General features: G+C 43.3%; 2 protein-coding genes across 5 annotated transcripts in view; one reads left to right on the top strand and one right to left on the bottom strand.

The window, feature by feature from the left end:
- Positions 1-3461: 3461 nt before the first annotated feature.
- THUMPD1 (THUMP domain 1 NAT10 acetyltransferase adaptor) lies at positions 3462-9520 on the bottom strand. The gene is made up of 4 exons (XM_048867507.2): positions 9222-9520; positions 7674-7848; positions 6770-7018; positions 3462-5462 (listed from the first exon to the last, which is right to left on the bottom strand). Exons 1-4 carry the CDS (start codon positions 9468-9470, stop codon positions 5143-5145), a joined length of 993 nt encoding a protein of 330 aa, XP_048723464.2. The 5' UTR covers positions 9471-9520; the 3' UTR covers positions 3462-5142.
- Positions 9521-13294: 3774 nt separating this feature from the next.
- LOC125644083 (acyl-coenzyme A synthetase ACSM3, mitochondrial) overlaps positions 13295-14538 on the top strand; it is a 28213-nt gene continuing 26969 nt past the window's right edge. Inside the window, exon 1 of one of the 4 annotated variants that reach the window (XM_048867497.2) lies at positions 13295-13392. The gene's annotated coding sequence lies outside the window, so the exon portion shown is untranslated. Of the gene's footprint in view, positions 13421-13456; positions 13931-13975; positions 14398-14538 lie in introns of those variants that run through there. The other 3 variants (XM_048867495.2, XM_048867498.2, XM_048867496.2) reach the window with 3 other exon arrangements.

Below are 14538 nucleotides of genomic sequence, written 5' to 3'. Positions count from 1 at the left end.
AAGGACCACTTGGAGTTCCTGTTTCCCCAAAATATCCCCCCAAGCTCCTTCACCCCCTTTCCTCGCAAGGCTTGAGAGTAAACAAGGTGAGCACAGACCAGACCCTTGGGTTTTTAGGACACTAAAAACCCCAATCAGAGTCTTAAAAACATAACTTCTATTATAAATAAAAAAAAGTAAAAGAAACACCTCTGTAAAATCAGGATGGAGGATAATTTTACAGGGTAATAAGATTTAAAAACAGAGGATTCCCCTCTAAGCAAAACTTTAAAGTTACAAAGAAACAGGAATAAACCTTCCTCTTAGCATAGGGCGAATTCACAAGCTAAATCAAAACATACTCTAATACATTTCCTTGCTATTACTTACTATTTCTGTAATTTTAGATGTATCATTCAGTAGAAGCTGGATTACTTGCTTGCTCTCTCTGTCTCCGGAGAGAACAACAAAAGCCCAAACAAAAACCTTCCCCCCCACCCCAGATTTGAAAATATCTTCTTTCCCCATTGGTCTGTCTGGTCAGGTGCCAACTAGGTTAATGGAACTGATTAACGCTTTACAGGTAAAGGAGGGATTTTATGCTACCCTTAGCTGTATGTTTATAACACCTTCCAAGGGGAGCAGCGGGGGGCAAAAAAAAAAAAACCAACAAAAACCTAATTGGCTTCAAGACTGAGCTTGGTAAATGTACAGAGGGAATGGTACAATGAGACAATGGCATGTGTCCCATCTACAGCTACTAATAGTGAATATCACCAATGGCTGGTGGTGAGACGCTAGATCAGGAAGCGTCTGAGTTACTACAGAGAATTCTTTCCCAGGTGTTTGGTTGGTGGGTCTTGCCCACATGCTCCGGGTATAACTGATCCCCATATTTGGGGTCAAGAAGGAATTTTTCCATGAGTCAGATTGGCAGAGCCTATGTGGGGATTTTCACCTTCCTCTGTGACAGCTTGGCATCCCCATATTCACCACTGTAATATTATATGTTTGGTACAAAGAATGCCTTGTGAGGTATCATTCTAAAAGTCCTGAGCTGCTAAACATTAATAGCTTGTTGGATTGTGTGTGCTGTCATTGTATGTGAAGTCATGAAGTTTTGGTATGTATATGTCACTGAAAGATGCTGTGAAGTTGGAAACACCCACAACTAGCCTTTCAGGTACAACAATGAAGAAGCTAGACAGTGCTAACGGCCCATCAATAAGGACAGGTTTCAGAGTAACAGCCGTGTTAGTCTGTATTCGCAAAAAGAAAAGGAGTACTTGTGGCACCTTAGAGACTAACCAATTTATTTGAGCATGAGCTTTCGTGAGCTACAGCTCACTTCATCGGATGCATCCGATGAAGTGAGCTGTAGCTCACGAAAGCTCATGCTCAAATAAATTGGTTAGTCTCTAAGGTGCCACAAGTACTCCTTTTCAATAAGGACAATGGACCATGGAAAAGGTTTGGCCTCACCTGGGAATATTTCAGCCAGCCTATGAATAATGGCTGCTGTGACTCAGCGATACCAAACTCCATTTTGGTACCTGTACTTTTCCATGAACTGGGCTGGATGCCTGGCTTGGAACAAAGGGGTTCTTGCCATATGGAAAAACTATGTAAGGGGGAAGTGACTTCATGACTGGAAACAACACCAGAGGAACAAAGACTGAACTGGTGAGAGGGTCCCAGGTGGGAAAGAAGCCCTGCCTGTGTAAGGAAGCTAAAACTTGCTTATCTCATCAGTCAGGATGAGCTACTGCTGATTCAAATCCTATCTGGGATTGCAATTTTGTTTAATTTCCTAGATAACCTGCTTTGATCTGTTTGCTATCACTTATCGCTTAAAATATATGTCTGGGTATGTCTTCACTACCCACCAGATTGGCAGGCAGCTATTGATCCAGCGGGGATTGATTTATTGCATCTAGTCTAGACACGATAAATCGACCCCCAAGCACTCTCCCACCAACTCCTGTACTCCAGTGCCACGAGAGGCACAGGTGGAGTCGATGGGGGAGCAGCAGCAGTCGACTCACCATGGTGGAGACACCACAGTAAGTCAATCCAAGTACGTCAACTTCAGCTACGTTATTCACGTAGCTGAAGTTGCATAACTTAGATCGATTCCCCCCCCCCCAGTGTAGACCAGTGCTAAGTAGTTAATAAACTTGTTTTATCTTAACTAGCATGTTATTGAATGAAGCGTTAGAGAATCTTAGCTCTGGTAACAAAGGCTGTTGTATATCTTCCCCACATCAAGGGGGAAGCAGACTATTGAATGAGCTTGCAGCATACAGACCCCTATGCAGTGCACGATGGTATAATTCTGGGTTTATACTTCAGTAGGGGAGCAAGGCTGAGGAGCTGGGAAATTGGCTGGTGCCTCTATTGTTGGTCCATGAGTGACTTAGGTAAAGCACTCAGTTGGGCGTGTGGCAGCACCTGCTGTTGTGTTGGATGATAACAGGGCCCGGAGAAGGCTGGCTCTGAGTCACCAGCAGAGCCGTGTGTGAGAGGACAGCCTAGCTGAATGGTTTGGGGGCACAGCAGTTCCAACAGCTTCCATGCTTCACTCCGGGGGTGACAACCCGTCACAGTCTGCATGGATCATTTGTTGGCTTAAACTAGAGTAAAGGGTGGTTTCTCTGTAATCTGAAGTCTTTAAATCATGATTTGAGGACTTCAGTAACTCTGTGAGAGGTTATGGATCTATTACAGAAGTGGGTGGGGAGGTTCTGTGGCCTGGAATGCCCAGGTGGGCAGATTAGTCAAAAGGACTAATGTGATCCATAGATGCACAAATTGGGGAATCTTAAGTAGGAGTGGAGAGGTTATTTTACCTCTATATTTGGCACTACTGTAACTGCTCCTGGAGTACTGTATCCCGTTCCAGTGTCCACAATTCAAGAAGGATTTTGATAAACTGGAGAAAATTGTGCCACAAAAATGATTAAAGATTTAGAAAACATGCCTTGTAGTGACAGACTCAAGGAGCTTACTCTATGTAGCAAACAAAAGATTAAGGGGTGACTTGACTGAAGTCTCTAAGTATCTAAATTGGGAACAAATATTTAATAATGGGCCTCCCACAGTAAAACAATCCCCATTCAATTTATCAGATAAAGGTATAACACAATCCAATAGCTAGAAGTTGAAGCTATAGACAGGTTCAGACTGGAAATAAGGCATACAGTTTGCAAAGTGAGAGCAACTAACCCCTGGAACAATTTACCAAGGGTTATGGTAGGTTCTCCATTCAATTTTTAAATCAAGATTGGATGTTTTTCTAAAAGATCTGCTCTAGGTATTATTTTGGAGAAGTTCTATGACCTGTTATACAGGAGATCAGACTGGATGATCACAACGGTTCCTTCAGGCCTCGGAATCTATATTCACATATCAAAAGAACAGCACTGGCTGTAAGAAAGCAGAACTTAAGTCAGTCGGGGGGGAGGGGGGGGAAAACACAGGAGTACAGAAGCATTTTTTTTTTTTAATTTTCACACTTAAAACAGTTTTACAAACACTAGAGATCATAAAACAAAACCCTTAAGAGGCTCAACCCTGTCCTTTTCATTAAATCACAGTCAAGCCAGCTGGTGTTATTTGGAGCAAGTGCTTTTCCATTAGTGACACCTATAGGTTTAAGTTGTAAGTGTATCATGAAACACCTAAGCCATACACTTGTACAAAAACTGTAAGGCAACAATACTATTGGAAAAACAAGCTATAGCCGCACTATATTAAAATAGGGGTTTTTTTTAAAATCTGGGTTTCTAGTCTTTGTAAACATGATAGTGTAACTTATCAATGAGACCTACTCTTTAAACGTTCTATGAAGAGGAAAAACTCAGATGCTATTTTCAAACTGGGACAAGTTTCAGAGGAACAGCCGTGTTAGTCTGTATTCGCAAAAAGAAAAGGAGTACTTGTGGCACCTTAGAGACTAACCAATTTATTTGAGCATGAGCTTTCGTGAGCCACAGCTCACTTCATCAGATGTGATGAAGTGAGCTGTGGCTCACGAAAGCTCATGCTCAAATAAATTGGTTAGTCTCTAAGGTGCCACAAGTACTCCTTTTCTTTTTGCGAAACTGGGACAAAACACTCATTTTGTAAAATTGAAACCATACAAAAAGTTAAACGTTTTCTACTAGATGTTGTATAATACAGAGAGAGCTGCTTTCACATCAAGAAGTTTAAAAAGGAGGTTTAACTCAAATATGAGCACAGCTAATAAAAAAAATAAAACCAATGAGACTTTAATAAAAACATCAAACATAAATGAAAGAGTGCCCTTGGAATAAGCATCCTTAGACATGGGTTCTTCACAGATTGTTAATGGATAACCATATATGCTCCTATCCATTATGTACATTGCTGTTCTTGGCAGACATGCCACAGGGTGCTTTTGCCATGAATATACATGACTTCCACACTGGCATCTGTCTGTTCTCGAAAATTACAGGAATTTGAGGGAGAAGGGTGAGGGAGAGGTTTGCTCATAATACTGAGCTATTTTGATGGTGGCAATTCCTCTTTTCCACCCAACATATTTCAAAGACATGTTAATATGTTGTACACTAGTCTTTGCAGACATCTGATCATCATACAGAAAGTCAGGTGCTTATGGCTCATTCTGTATTTAATAAGACAACAAGGTTTATATAGTATGCAAAGTCATGTCACCAAAACAAAATGGCACTGTATTTTCAAATAAATCCCCTTGCAAGATCCTGTCCTTTTCCAGACCTCTCAATCCTGCATCTGCCAATGTCTGGAGGCAAAGGGGTTGAGTCAGCCAGGCACCCTATGGTAGTTATTTACATGTGGTAAGTGGGAGTAAAATGCTACCAGATCAGACTGGTAACAATTTACACACACTCTGCAGATATCTGACCACACAAGATGGAAAGCACTGGAGAATCAGGCTGAAGAGTTTGGTCACTTATTCTCTCGGACACTGCGTGCTGCAATATTGACTCCAATAGCAAAGACAGGATGGAACATTACATTTTTTTTTTAAATAGGATATTTAAAAAGCAAATTTAAAATAAAAAAATTAAGCTCCTCTTTAAACGACCATTTCAAAACTTTAAGCCAGTCTATTTTACAGTGATCTTTAGTGTGTGTCTTCCCCTTCCATCACATTCTCTATGCCTGCTGATTATTGCTCTCATTGGGCTTAGCTTCCTCTTCACCCTGATTTTTGTCTTCTGGTTTCACTTCTTTAGTGTCCTCTTCTGCCAGTTTTATTTCTTCCAACTTCTCCCCTTGGGAAGCACTCAACAGGTTTTGCTGCCCCAGCTCCTCCTTGTTGCTCTTCACCACCTCTTGTAGATTATATTTTCTGAACAAAACATAGTCTTTCACCACGCTCAAGCAACAGACATTTTTTATTATTTCTACCACAATGGTATACTGGGGGTTATTAAGATCCACTTTGTTTTCTGGATTTAGGCTGCCCACTATTCCTACAAAATAAAAGGAAACGGTCTTAGAATCAGTAGGGAAACTGGAGGAATGTTTTTCATAGAGAAGAGTGTAAATGTGGTGTTGCGTTCATCAGTTGAGCCCTCACTTAAAGTGCAAGGACTTTTAATCAGACAAGTTCTAAAAAAATACCACAAATCAGAGAGAGGGGATAAACTTACTGCCAAACAATGAGAGAAACCAGCTATTGTAGCAACAAGCCAAAATAAGCACCAATTTCACAAAAACACGGTTTCAAAAAATATTCCGAATACTTGGTTCAGGAACTAAAATCTCAGAACACAAGCTGCACCACAAGGCAGGGGGAAACAAGGCACCTTCCTTTAGCTATGGCAGCTGCAATCAAGAATTTTCAGTCACTGAATTGGTCAAATAGGCAGGACAGACTGGGACTCTTAGAAACACTCTCTCGAACCAAAGGACTATTCCACAGTAACTCTCAAGGAGAAAACTGCCAAGTGAACTTAGAGTTATTTCATTAAGGCCACATCTACACTACAAAATTAAGAAGTTGACCTGGTTTATGCCAGCATACAGCTGCCACTGTAATTACATTGCTTGTGCATGTCTGCACTTCGCTCCTTGTTTTGGTGGCACATGTCCTTACCAGGAGTGGTCGTATCGATTGTTCTGTCAGTGTGAGGCATTGTGGGACAGCTCCTGAAAGCCAGTAATAGTCGACATAAGCAAAGCAGTGTCTACACTGACACTGCATCCACCTAACTACATCAATCTTGACTCTGCAATGCTTATGGAGGTGCAGTTATTAAGTCAGCATAGTGGTGCAGTTATGTTAATGGGAGTGAAATTCAAGTGTAGGCATTTCTATAGTTAGGTAGATGTAAGCAGTCTTGCGTTGACCTAACTCTGTCGTGCAGACCAGATCTAAGTCACAGTCTATTGGGAAATGGCTCGATGGTGTTTCCCTATAATGTTCAGTATTCAAAGAATTTTTAGTACAATCCTGGAAGTTTGCAGGAATGGTATTGTCACAGTGAGTTATAGCCAACAAAGTTGGACCGCACACTCTTCTGGTTTATGATTTGTTAAAATGAAAACCTATGATATCAGAAAAGAGTGTTGTTAATGCCAGGTTATTTTCACAGAGCTTAAGGAAAAAAAAAAAACTTGAAAGACTTTCATAATTCAATATGCTTGAGTTTGCTATAACGCAACATTTATGTCTACTAAAAATATTTTGCTTGAATAATTTGACCTATGTTACACATGCAGTCTTAGGTAGTTTATACACTTGTCTACAATCATGCTATGTCAGATAAGTACATACCTGCCAATTCTTTGATTACTTCTTCCCTACTCATGTGACTGTTATTGCGAGCTTTGTAAACAATCTGAAAAGTACCCTTATTAGGGGCTTTAAACCAAGGCTCAAAGAAGGTCTCTGAATACTTTTTCATATCTTCCATAAAAGCCTTGCAGGTTCCAGAAATGGGCAACATGCGCAGAATAACTCTTGTTTTCTTCTTTTTAGTAGTGTGCAAGTCCATTAATATATGATGCACGAGCTTCTCAGGTTCTACGAGACAAGACAACAGAGTAAGAGCAACAAATGGAAAGAATTTCCTTTTAAAAAAGCAATACAGAATCCAATTTTATTTGCTTACAAGTACAAAGAAATTGAATCATCAAATTCTACAGCACCCTACTAAATGCTATGGAGTTCTTACAAAAGGGTATGGAGTTTGAAAGTATAGAGAGCAGATTATTTCCACAATTCTGGCTTGTAAAGCACACGAGAGAGTACCCACAAGGTGCAACACTGGAGGTCTACTTCTGCAGTTTTTTACTCAGGCAAGAGGAGTTTTGCCTGAACAAGGATTAAAAGATCAGACCCTACTCACGTCTACTGGATTGTCAATACACTGGATGTTCTTCCAGCTCGCATTTGTTATTTCACAAACAAGGCTGGGGATCTAGGAACATCAGCCTTTTTGCATGCTTTCCAAGGTCAGCAAAATACCAAGCCCTTTTACGTTTAGAAGGGTCAGATAGATTCTGCTTGGACAAAATAACTATCTGGCTGTAGTCACTAGAGTGTTCAGTGGGAAAGAGGAAGGCTGCATGAACATTCAGCATGCTTCATTTCTTTGGCAGTCAAACCATGACACAGTCTAACAAACTGCAAAGCAGCTGTTTGTGTTGCGTTATGCAGCAATTATTTCATTACACACCTACACCCAGCGTTCTAATAAAAACCACATTGTTAGCTCCACTCTCCACTGACTGGAATCTTCTCAGCTTCTGTTCATTCGAAGTGCGAATCTGATCAACTTCTTTCTTTAAGGCAGCTTCAACATCATCTTCCTCCTCTTCACTTCCTGACAACCTGTCATCTTGATTTGTAAACTGTTGAAACAAGAGGCTGCATCTTAAATGAGATGTTAGTGAAGGGTTAAGAAATCACATCTAATGCTTAATAAATGAAAGCCACAACAACCACTATACCCATGGCATAAAAAAGCCAGAATTCAAGCAGTGACACTGCAGACAATTAATAAGCAGTGAGACATTTTAGGTCAGGCACACTGGGTTAAGACAAACACCAGAAGTTATTGCAGTGGGAATCAGCATTTCATTTTCTCAATCTCTGTAGTGATTTAATTTTAAAGCATGTTATATAAAATTTGTCTCTTGCACCATTAGGTAACAGATATTCATCTGCTGGATGATCAATCATCTTTAAAACAAAAACAAAACAAAAAACCCTCATCACCAGTTTAGAAAGCAAACTTTTCAACATTATTACCCACAGCAATTTATAAATGGGAGCAGCAAGTAATAGGCAAATCTTAGACCTGGTCTATACTAGGAAATTAGGTTGGTATAACTACATCGCTCAGGGGTGAAACTGACCTAGCCCCCAGTGTAGACAGCACTAGGTCAATGGGAGAATTCTCCCATCAACCCCGCTACCGCTTCACAGGGAGGTGAAGTACCTACGCCAACAGGAGAAGCTCTCCTGTTGGCACAGGTAGCATCTTCAGCGAAGCATTAAGTGTGGACAAGCCCTTAAGTCTGTAAGCAAAAACTTAGAAAGACAGACAGGCCAGTTAACTCCAATTAACCAGAAGGAGTTATTAAACCAAGTGTGTATCCATCCACTGCAAGGAGCACTTATACTGAATTTTAAAGTGCTTTTAAAGAGAGTGTTCTCCTGTGGCACTTGAACAACAACAAAACATTTAGATGGCCTATTTAACATTAGTTCACTTCTTGCGCTAAAATATCCACAAACCAGAACATTAACATGCTGCCTTTTTTGAGGCTTAATATTATTATTATTATTTTGGACAGGAGAGATGCCCAAATTATCCAGAACTGCCATTCTAGGGCATCCTCTAAGGACCCCAGATCTTGGCAGTGGCCGAGATGACAGCAGAGCGCAGGAACCACAGCCAATCCCAGGCCTCTGCTGGTGTGGGGTTCGCTTTAGAGCCTGCCACAAATAAGCTGCTTACAGATGACTCCGTCGCCACAGGAGACTGTGAGCTCCTCGGGGCATGGACTACCTTTTTTGGTGTTTGCCCGCTTGGTGCCCAAGTATCTAGTGGGGGGTCCCTAAGTGCCACGCTCCTAATCTGGCTCCCTCACAGGTACCTCTAGCCCCCTGGTGCAGCAGCACAAAACCGCGACCCCCCTAGAGGGGACCATGCGAGGCCCCCTGCAGAACGCCCAGGGCACAGAGGCCGGCCGGCGGGGCCGCTGCTGGCCGCACGCACCTTCTCGGGCCCGTAGAGCAGGTCCCCATACTCGTTGAGCAGGCTGTAGGCCTCCCCCACGCACTTGCGCTCGTTCATGTTGCAGGTGATGAGGATGCCCTGCATGCCGAGCTCCAGCTGCCGCGGCCCCCCCCCGCCGCCGCCGCCGCCGCCGCCGCCGCCCCGGGGCCGCTTGGCCTGCTGCCCCGACACGTACTGCGCCTTGTGCCGCCGCTTCATCGCCGCAGCCGGCTGCTCCGAGGCGGCCATGGGGGCAGCTGAGCCGCGAGCCCGGACTCCACGCGGGCGCCAAAACGACGCGTTACCTCGCCGACGTGCGCCGCGGGGCGACGACGTCACAGCCGCGCGACGGATAAGGCGGCTCTTCCCAGTCGGTCCCAAGGGCTTTCCGGGTCCTAAAGCCCGCCGGGTACAGGGGCTCTGCCGGGTCCTAAAGTCAGCGTGCTGCTCGCGAGCCCGTGCAGGGAAGCGAGGCCTGGAAAGGAGCCTGCCAGCTTGGGGAGAGGCGCGCCCCAGGAGCTGGCCTTTGTGCCACCGCCTTGGCTCTCGCGGGCCGGGCCCTGCGTGCGTGGGACTGGGGCGAGACCCCAGTTTGTAGCCGACGCTGCAGTGTGTTGTGACGTTTGGCAGAGAGCGGCCATGGGGGGAAAGGGGGAGCGGTGTAGGTAGCCACAGCCGCACAAAGGTGAGCCGGCGCTGGCTGTGCTCACCCCGTTTCTGACTCTAGTGCCTTTACCAGCCCTTATTTATCTGTTGTCCTAAAGCGTTACCCCCACCCAAGCAAAGCACGTGGACGAGACTGTCGGTTTGGTTTATCCTACAACTTTAGGTGACTTTGGGTCAGGGACCGCGTGTTTCATTGTTCTACAGAGGAGAAATTGCCAACTCCCACACTCAGAAATTGCGTCAGGTCTCAAAAATCCTGAGTTTCCCCCTCAAAATAGTATTTTTGGGGGAAAGGATGCAATACTCCCCAGAGGTACACAAGCTTGTGAAGAACCTCATCACCATCTGCCTGCAGCATGAAGCAGTTTTGCCGCATATTTGCTGTACCTCAGCTCCCTGAAACCAACAGCCTCTGGCCACAGATAAACACTGACTTAACTTCCTGGTTTCTGTAGACCTCATCTTTGCGATATAGGATAGTAATAAACACACCTCAACCTCCAGCCCCTTTGCCAGAGTCTCCGTCAGTCGTATCCCACCCGTGTCACTGGACACATAGAAATAACCAGGTAAGCTGTCTCCGAAGGGACAGAGTACACACAGCTTGACTGGCACAGCTCAGGATCCAATCCTTTATAAGGACACAACCCTGTAATCTATTTATAGTGAAAACAAGTATGTTTCTTAACAAAGGTTAAGATTTTAGGAGCAAGTAAGGATAGTAAGAACAACAGGTTATTTATTAAACAAAAAGTATAACACGCTGAGAGTCTAAACTTACTTTAACAGGCTAAAATCCTTGTCTAAAACAGCTTCTCAACTAAAGTCACGTCCCAGCGACTTTCATGTGTGCAGAAAGCACTGTCCTTGTAACAGTCTTTATAGATAAATACTATGACAGCAAAGTGTTAGGTGTAGTGAGTTTGTCAGGCCTAACAGGAGTTGCTCTTACTGAACAGTGAACCCTTTGGCAGTTGGCACTGAGGAGTTCTTAAAGTCACAGAGAGAATTTGCCTTCTGATTTCTTAGCCTTTAGGGTGCATGCATGTCACATTTTCAAGCTTTTCTCTGCCACCATGGAGACTAGAAACTCACGTTAAAAAAAACAACAAAGCTGAGATTCTGAAGTAATCACTAGACTCCAGGAGCTAGGGATTTCAGAAAAATATTCGCAAAAAGAAAAGGAGTACTTGTGGCACCTTAGAGACTAACCAATTTATTTGAGCATGAGCTTTCGTGAGCTACAGCTAGCTCACGAAAGCTCATGCTTAAATAAATTGGTTAGTCTCTAAGGTGCCACAAGTACTCCTTTTCTTTTTGCGAATACAGACTAACACGGCTGTTCCTCTGAAACCTGTCAGAAAAATATTAAATATCAAGATGCTCAAAACAGAATTGTGGCAGTTGGCAATACTGCCTAACTGTAGCGTGTCGAGCACAACGAAGCCACGCTCCCTGACTGGAGCCTGTATACACTGTAGCAGCACAAGTAGTAAATATCATCATCATAATAATAATAGACCTGGATTCTCTAGGCTTTAGGCTAAACTTATATACACAAGCAAGAGTCTGTTGTAAAAAAACCCCAAGAACCCTTCTCTTATTGATATGGAAAGTATTAGGAGAGAAACTGGTCTTTAAAATACTGATTGATCTGAACTGTTAATAGCTCGGTCTGAATGTAAAATACTTTATCCCACTACAGTGATCTGAAGACAAAGTGAATTGGAGTTTTGATAGATTGGAATCTTGTTGATTTATGCTTTTGTAGAACTTTGGCTCTCAGAATTAAAGGTCCAGAATTGGAGTTAATAAATTGCAGAATATAAAGAGATGCTAACTTGGGGCCTGATCCAAAGCCCATTGAAGTAAATGGAAAGATTCCCAATTGTGCCCCATTGTACAATCCATATTTTAAAGGCACTTACAAGTAGCCCCATACTACTCCGTGTAAAAATTGCAGAATCATGCTCTTGGTTTGGAATGTATCCATATTTTCCTAATTAATCATTTAAAACATTACTAATTTACATTTACAGAGCGGAAAAATAGGCTTTCTCTATGGTACAGGTACTTTTGGGTATAAAATAAAGGCCATCGCTTGTCAGAAGAACCAGATGAACTGTATGATATCTGTGATCGGTTAGGATTGCAGGAACAAGGCCTTAACATGATTCAGCTGTCAAAATACTGCTATTGCAAAGATTTCAAATGTGCTTAATTTTAAGCATGTGAGTAATCCCCGTGAAGGCAACCAGACTACTCATAGTGCATAAAGTAAAGCAGGCATATATAAGTGTTTGCAGGAGGGGTTTTTAATAAAGGAACCACTTCAGTCTGTATTGAAATGCAGCAGCCAGCTACCTGTGAAGTGAATGGTGATAGATGTCTTCTTAGAGCACATAGTAACATTACAAAACAGTTGAAAAACATGAAGCAAAGAATAATTTCTCCAGATGCTGCTGCTTGGTGAGTTTTAGGTAGCAGACTTTAATAAGGACACTGGGATTCAGGGCTCTACTCTTGTGAAAAGTGCCATGAGATTTCTAAATGACAACATGTACCCCGAAAACCAGCTTTATGCCTCATCTAAAAGAATGATGCACAAAAACAATTTAAAAGAGATTAGGTTGTCATGTTGTCAAAAAAACAAAAAGTTTCTCCATCATTTTCTATTAACTTTCATGCATCCTTTGTGGCAATTTAATCTTTCATCCGAGGATTCCTTAGGAATCTTTCATCCGAGGATTCCTTAGGAGAAAGCTTTTCTGCCTCCTCTGTTGAAGGATTTTTCTGTGTATATTTCAGAGACATTTAAAATCTCACTCATGCAGACCTGCTGCATGTCTCACTAACTGTTAGGGAGAGAGCAACTACCTTTTTTGGGGGAATCCTTCTAGAGCCCTTTCTTAATTATAGAATATCAGGGTTAGAAGGGACCTCAGGAGATCATCTAGTCCAACCCCCTGCTCAAAGCAGGACCAATCCCCAATTTTTTCTTTTTGATTCTGTGGAGGTTTCCATGTGACAGTTAACATCAATTCTCCCCAGTGCAGGTTGCCCAAGTCTGGCATGGTCAAAAAGCTCACAGCAGGGCAGCTGATAGTTCTTGTGGAGAAATCACACGACATAAATGCTAAAATGCATAAAAGCGACATCGGTTTTCTTTCCCTGCATCCCGCAACCACAGAATCAGTTGATCCAAATATTTCTGATGAGCGTTTCTGCAAATTTCCTGCTGGTCCCAGGCCCCAGAGCCACCGCTTGGGGGCTGTGGGTTGATCATCCAGCAGCAGGAGGAGTTTACGAAACCTGTGCACTCCCTGGGGCTGGAGTGAGAGGCTGTGAGTGCACCAAGCAGATCAGAGAGGGTGTGCCTTGGCTCTTAGCTGTGCTTTATCAGTGCACAGCCTCGGGAGTTGGGGCGGAGGGGGGGAGGGAACAGGATATCCTGCACTTTCCACCTTGCTTCGGAGTTGTGCAGAAAAACATCAGCTTCTTTCCTGTGAGTGCAGGATTTGGCAGCCCTTTGTGTGAGTCTGGAGCATTCTTGCCACGCTCAGTGTTAGCAGCACGCTGTTACCCGTGTGTCTCTGAGGGACACGGTGCATAGCAGGGACCCTAGTACTGGTGCACTAGGCTCAGTAACGCAGTGCAGACAGTAGGACACTGTGAGTGATGTTGTGGGAGTCATTACTTTAGCACAGTCAGTGTGGTCTATTACATTAAATCTAGTTAAGGGCTGATGTGGTCTAGTTAAGGTTTCTGATGGAGATCAGCTAGGACAGCTCTGAGAGGCCCCCCCCAACTGTGCGAGGCAGTGGGGCATTTGGGTCTGAAATGACAGGTGTCTTTTATAAGGAGGATGATTGAAAGAGGTGCAGATCAGGTTTGGTGCTGGGGATGGCAAAGGGGGACTGAACCCCCTGGGCAGCTGCCAGGGACATTTTTGGTATAGTGCCAATATTAGTTTTCCTCTCATCTGTGTTTCTCTGCCTCGCTCATGTCAGTCGTCCTTTTCCGGCTTTCCCTCTTTTATGTAGGTGAGTCTCTCCTGGGTCTCTTTATAGCTCACGTGGAGATTGAATGCCACAGATCAGTTTTGTCCCCAAACCACCTCCTTTTCCTTAGTTGGTGCCTGTTTACTCAGTACAAATATCATTGAACAAACTCGGCTTTGCATAGTGTGTTTAACTGTTGGGTAAATATTTATCCAATTAGAAGCTTCCAACCTTTACAGATTTATTGCTACGTTTTGCTCTTTGGATGTGGGCGAGTCCTTCACGTTGGATCGATTATCAGGAAGTTTTTAAATCTTCTCCCTCTTGTGAGGATTAATTTTGCTGCATGTGTTTCAAGGAGACATTTAAAATCTCGTTGCTTGACATCTCTGCTGGCCTCATTGAGGAGTTGTGTCCATCAGAAGTATGGCCAAAGGTTATTAGGCTGCACCTGGCAATGCTGCTCCTTGCAGAATATAGTCGAGTTACTCAACATATTGCTGTACCAGGTAACATTCTGGCTAGGCGGTAACTCACACAAGACTGTTGGTGCACTCTGCAGAACAATGTGTTCCCTGCTATTTTTTAATCGCTTACATTCTGGCTTTGCATTGTCTATTGTTTATTAAGATTGCACTCAGCCAAAAGCC

Source organism: Caretta caretta, chromosome 10 (assembly GCF_965140235.1).
Source record: "Caretta caretta isolate rCarCar2 chromosome 10, rCarCar1.hap1, whole genome shotgun sequence".
NCBI classification, from domain to species: Eukaryota; Metazoa; Chordata; order Testudines; family Cheloniidae; genus Caretta; species Caretta caretta.
The sequence above is the reverse complement of the archived record's forward strand: the minus strand, read 5'-3'. Positions and strand labels throughout refer to the sequence as shown.

Coding starts and splice junctions, on each gene's coding strand:
- THUMPD1 (XM_048867507.2), bottom strand. CDS start 9,470: ATGGCCGCCTCGGAGCAGCCGGCTGCGGCGATGAAGCGGCGGCACAAG. Junction 7,849..9,221: donor TGCTCTACGGGCCCGAGAAG/GTGCGTGCGGCC, acceptor TTGTTTCAACAG/TTTACAAATCAAGATGACAG. Junction 5,463..6,769: donor AGTAATCAAAGAATTGGCAG/GTATGTACTTAT, acceptor TTTATTTTGTAG/GAATAGTGGGCAGCCTAAAT.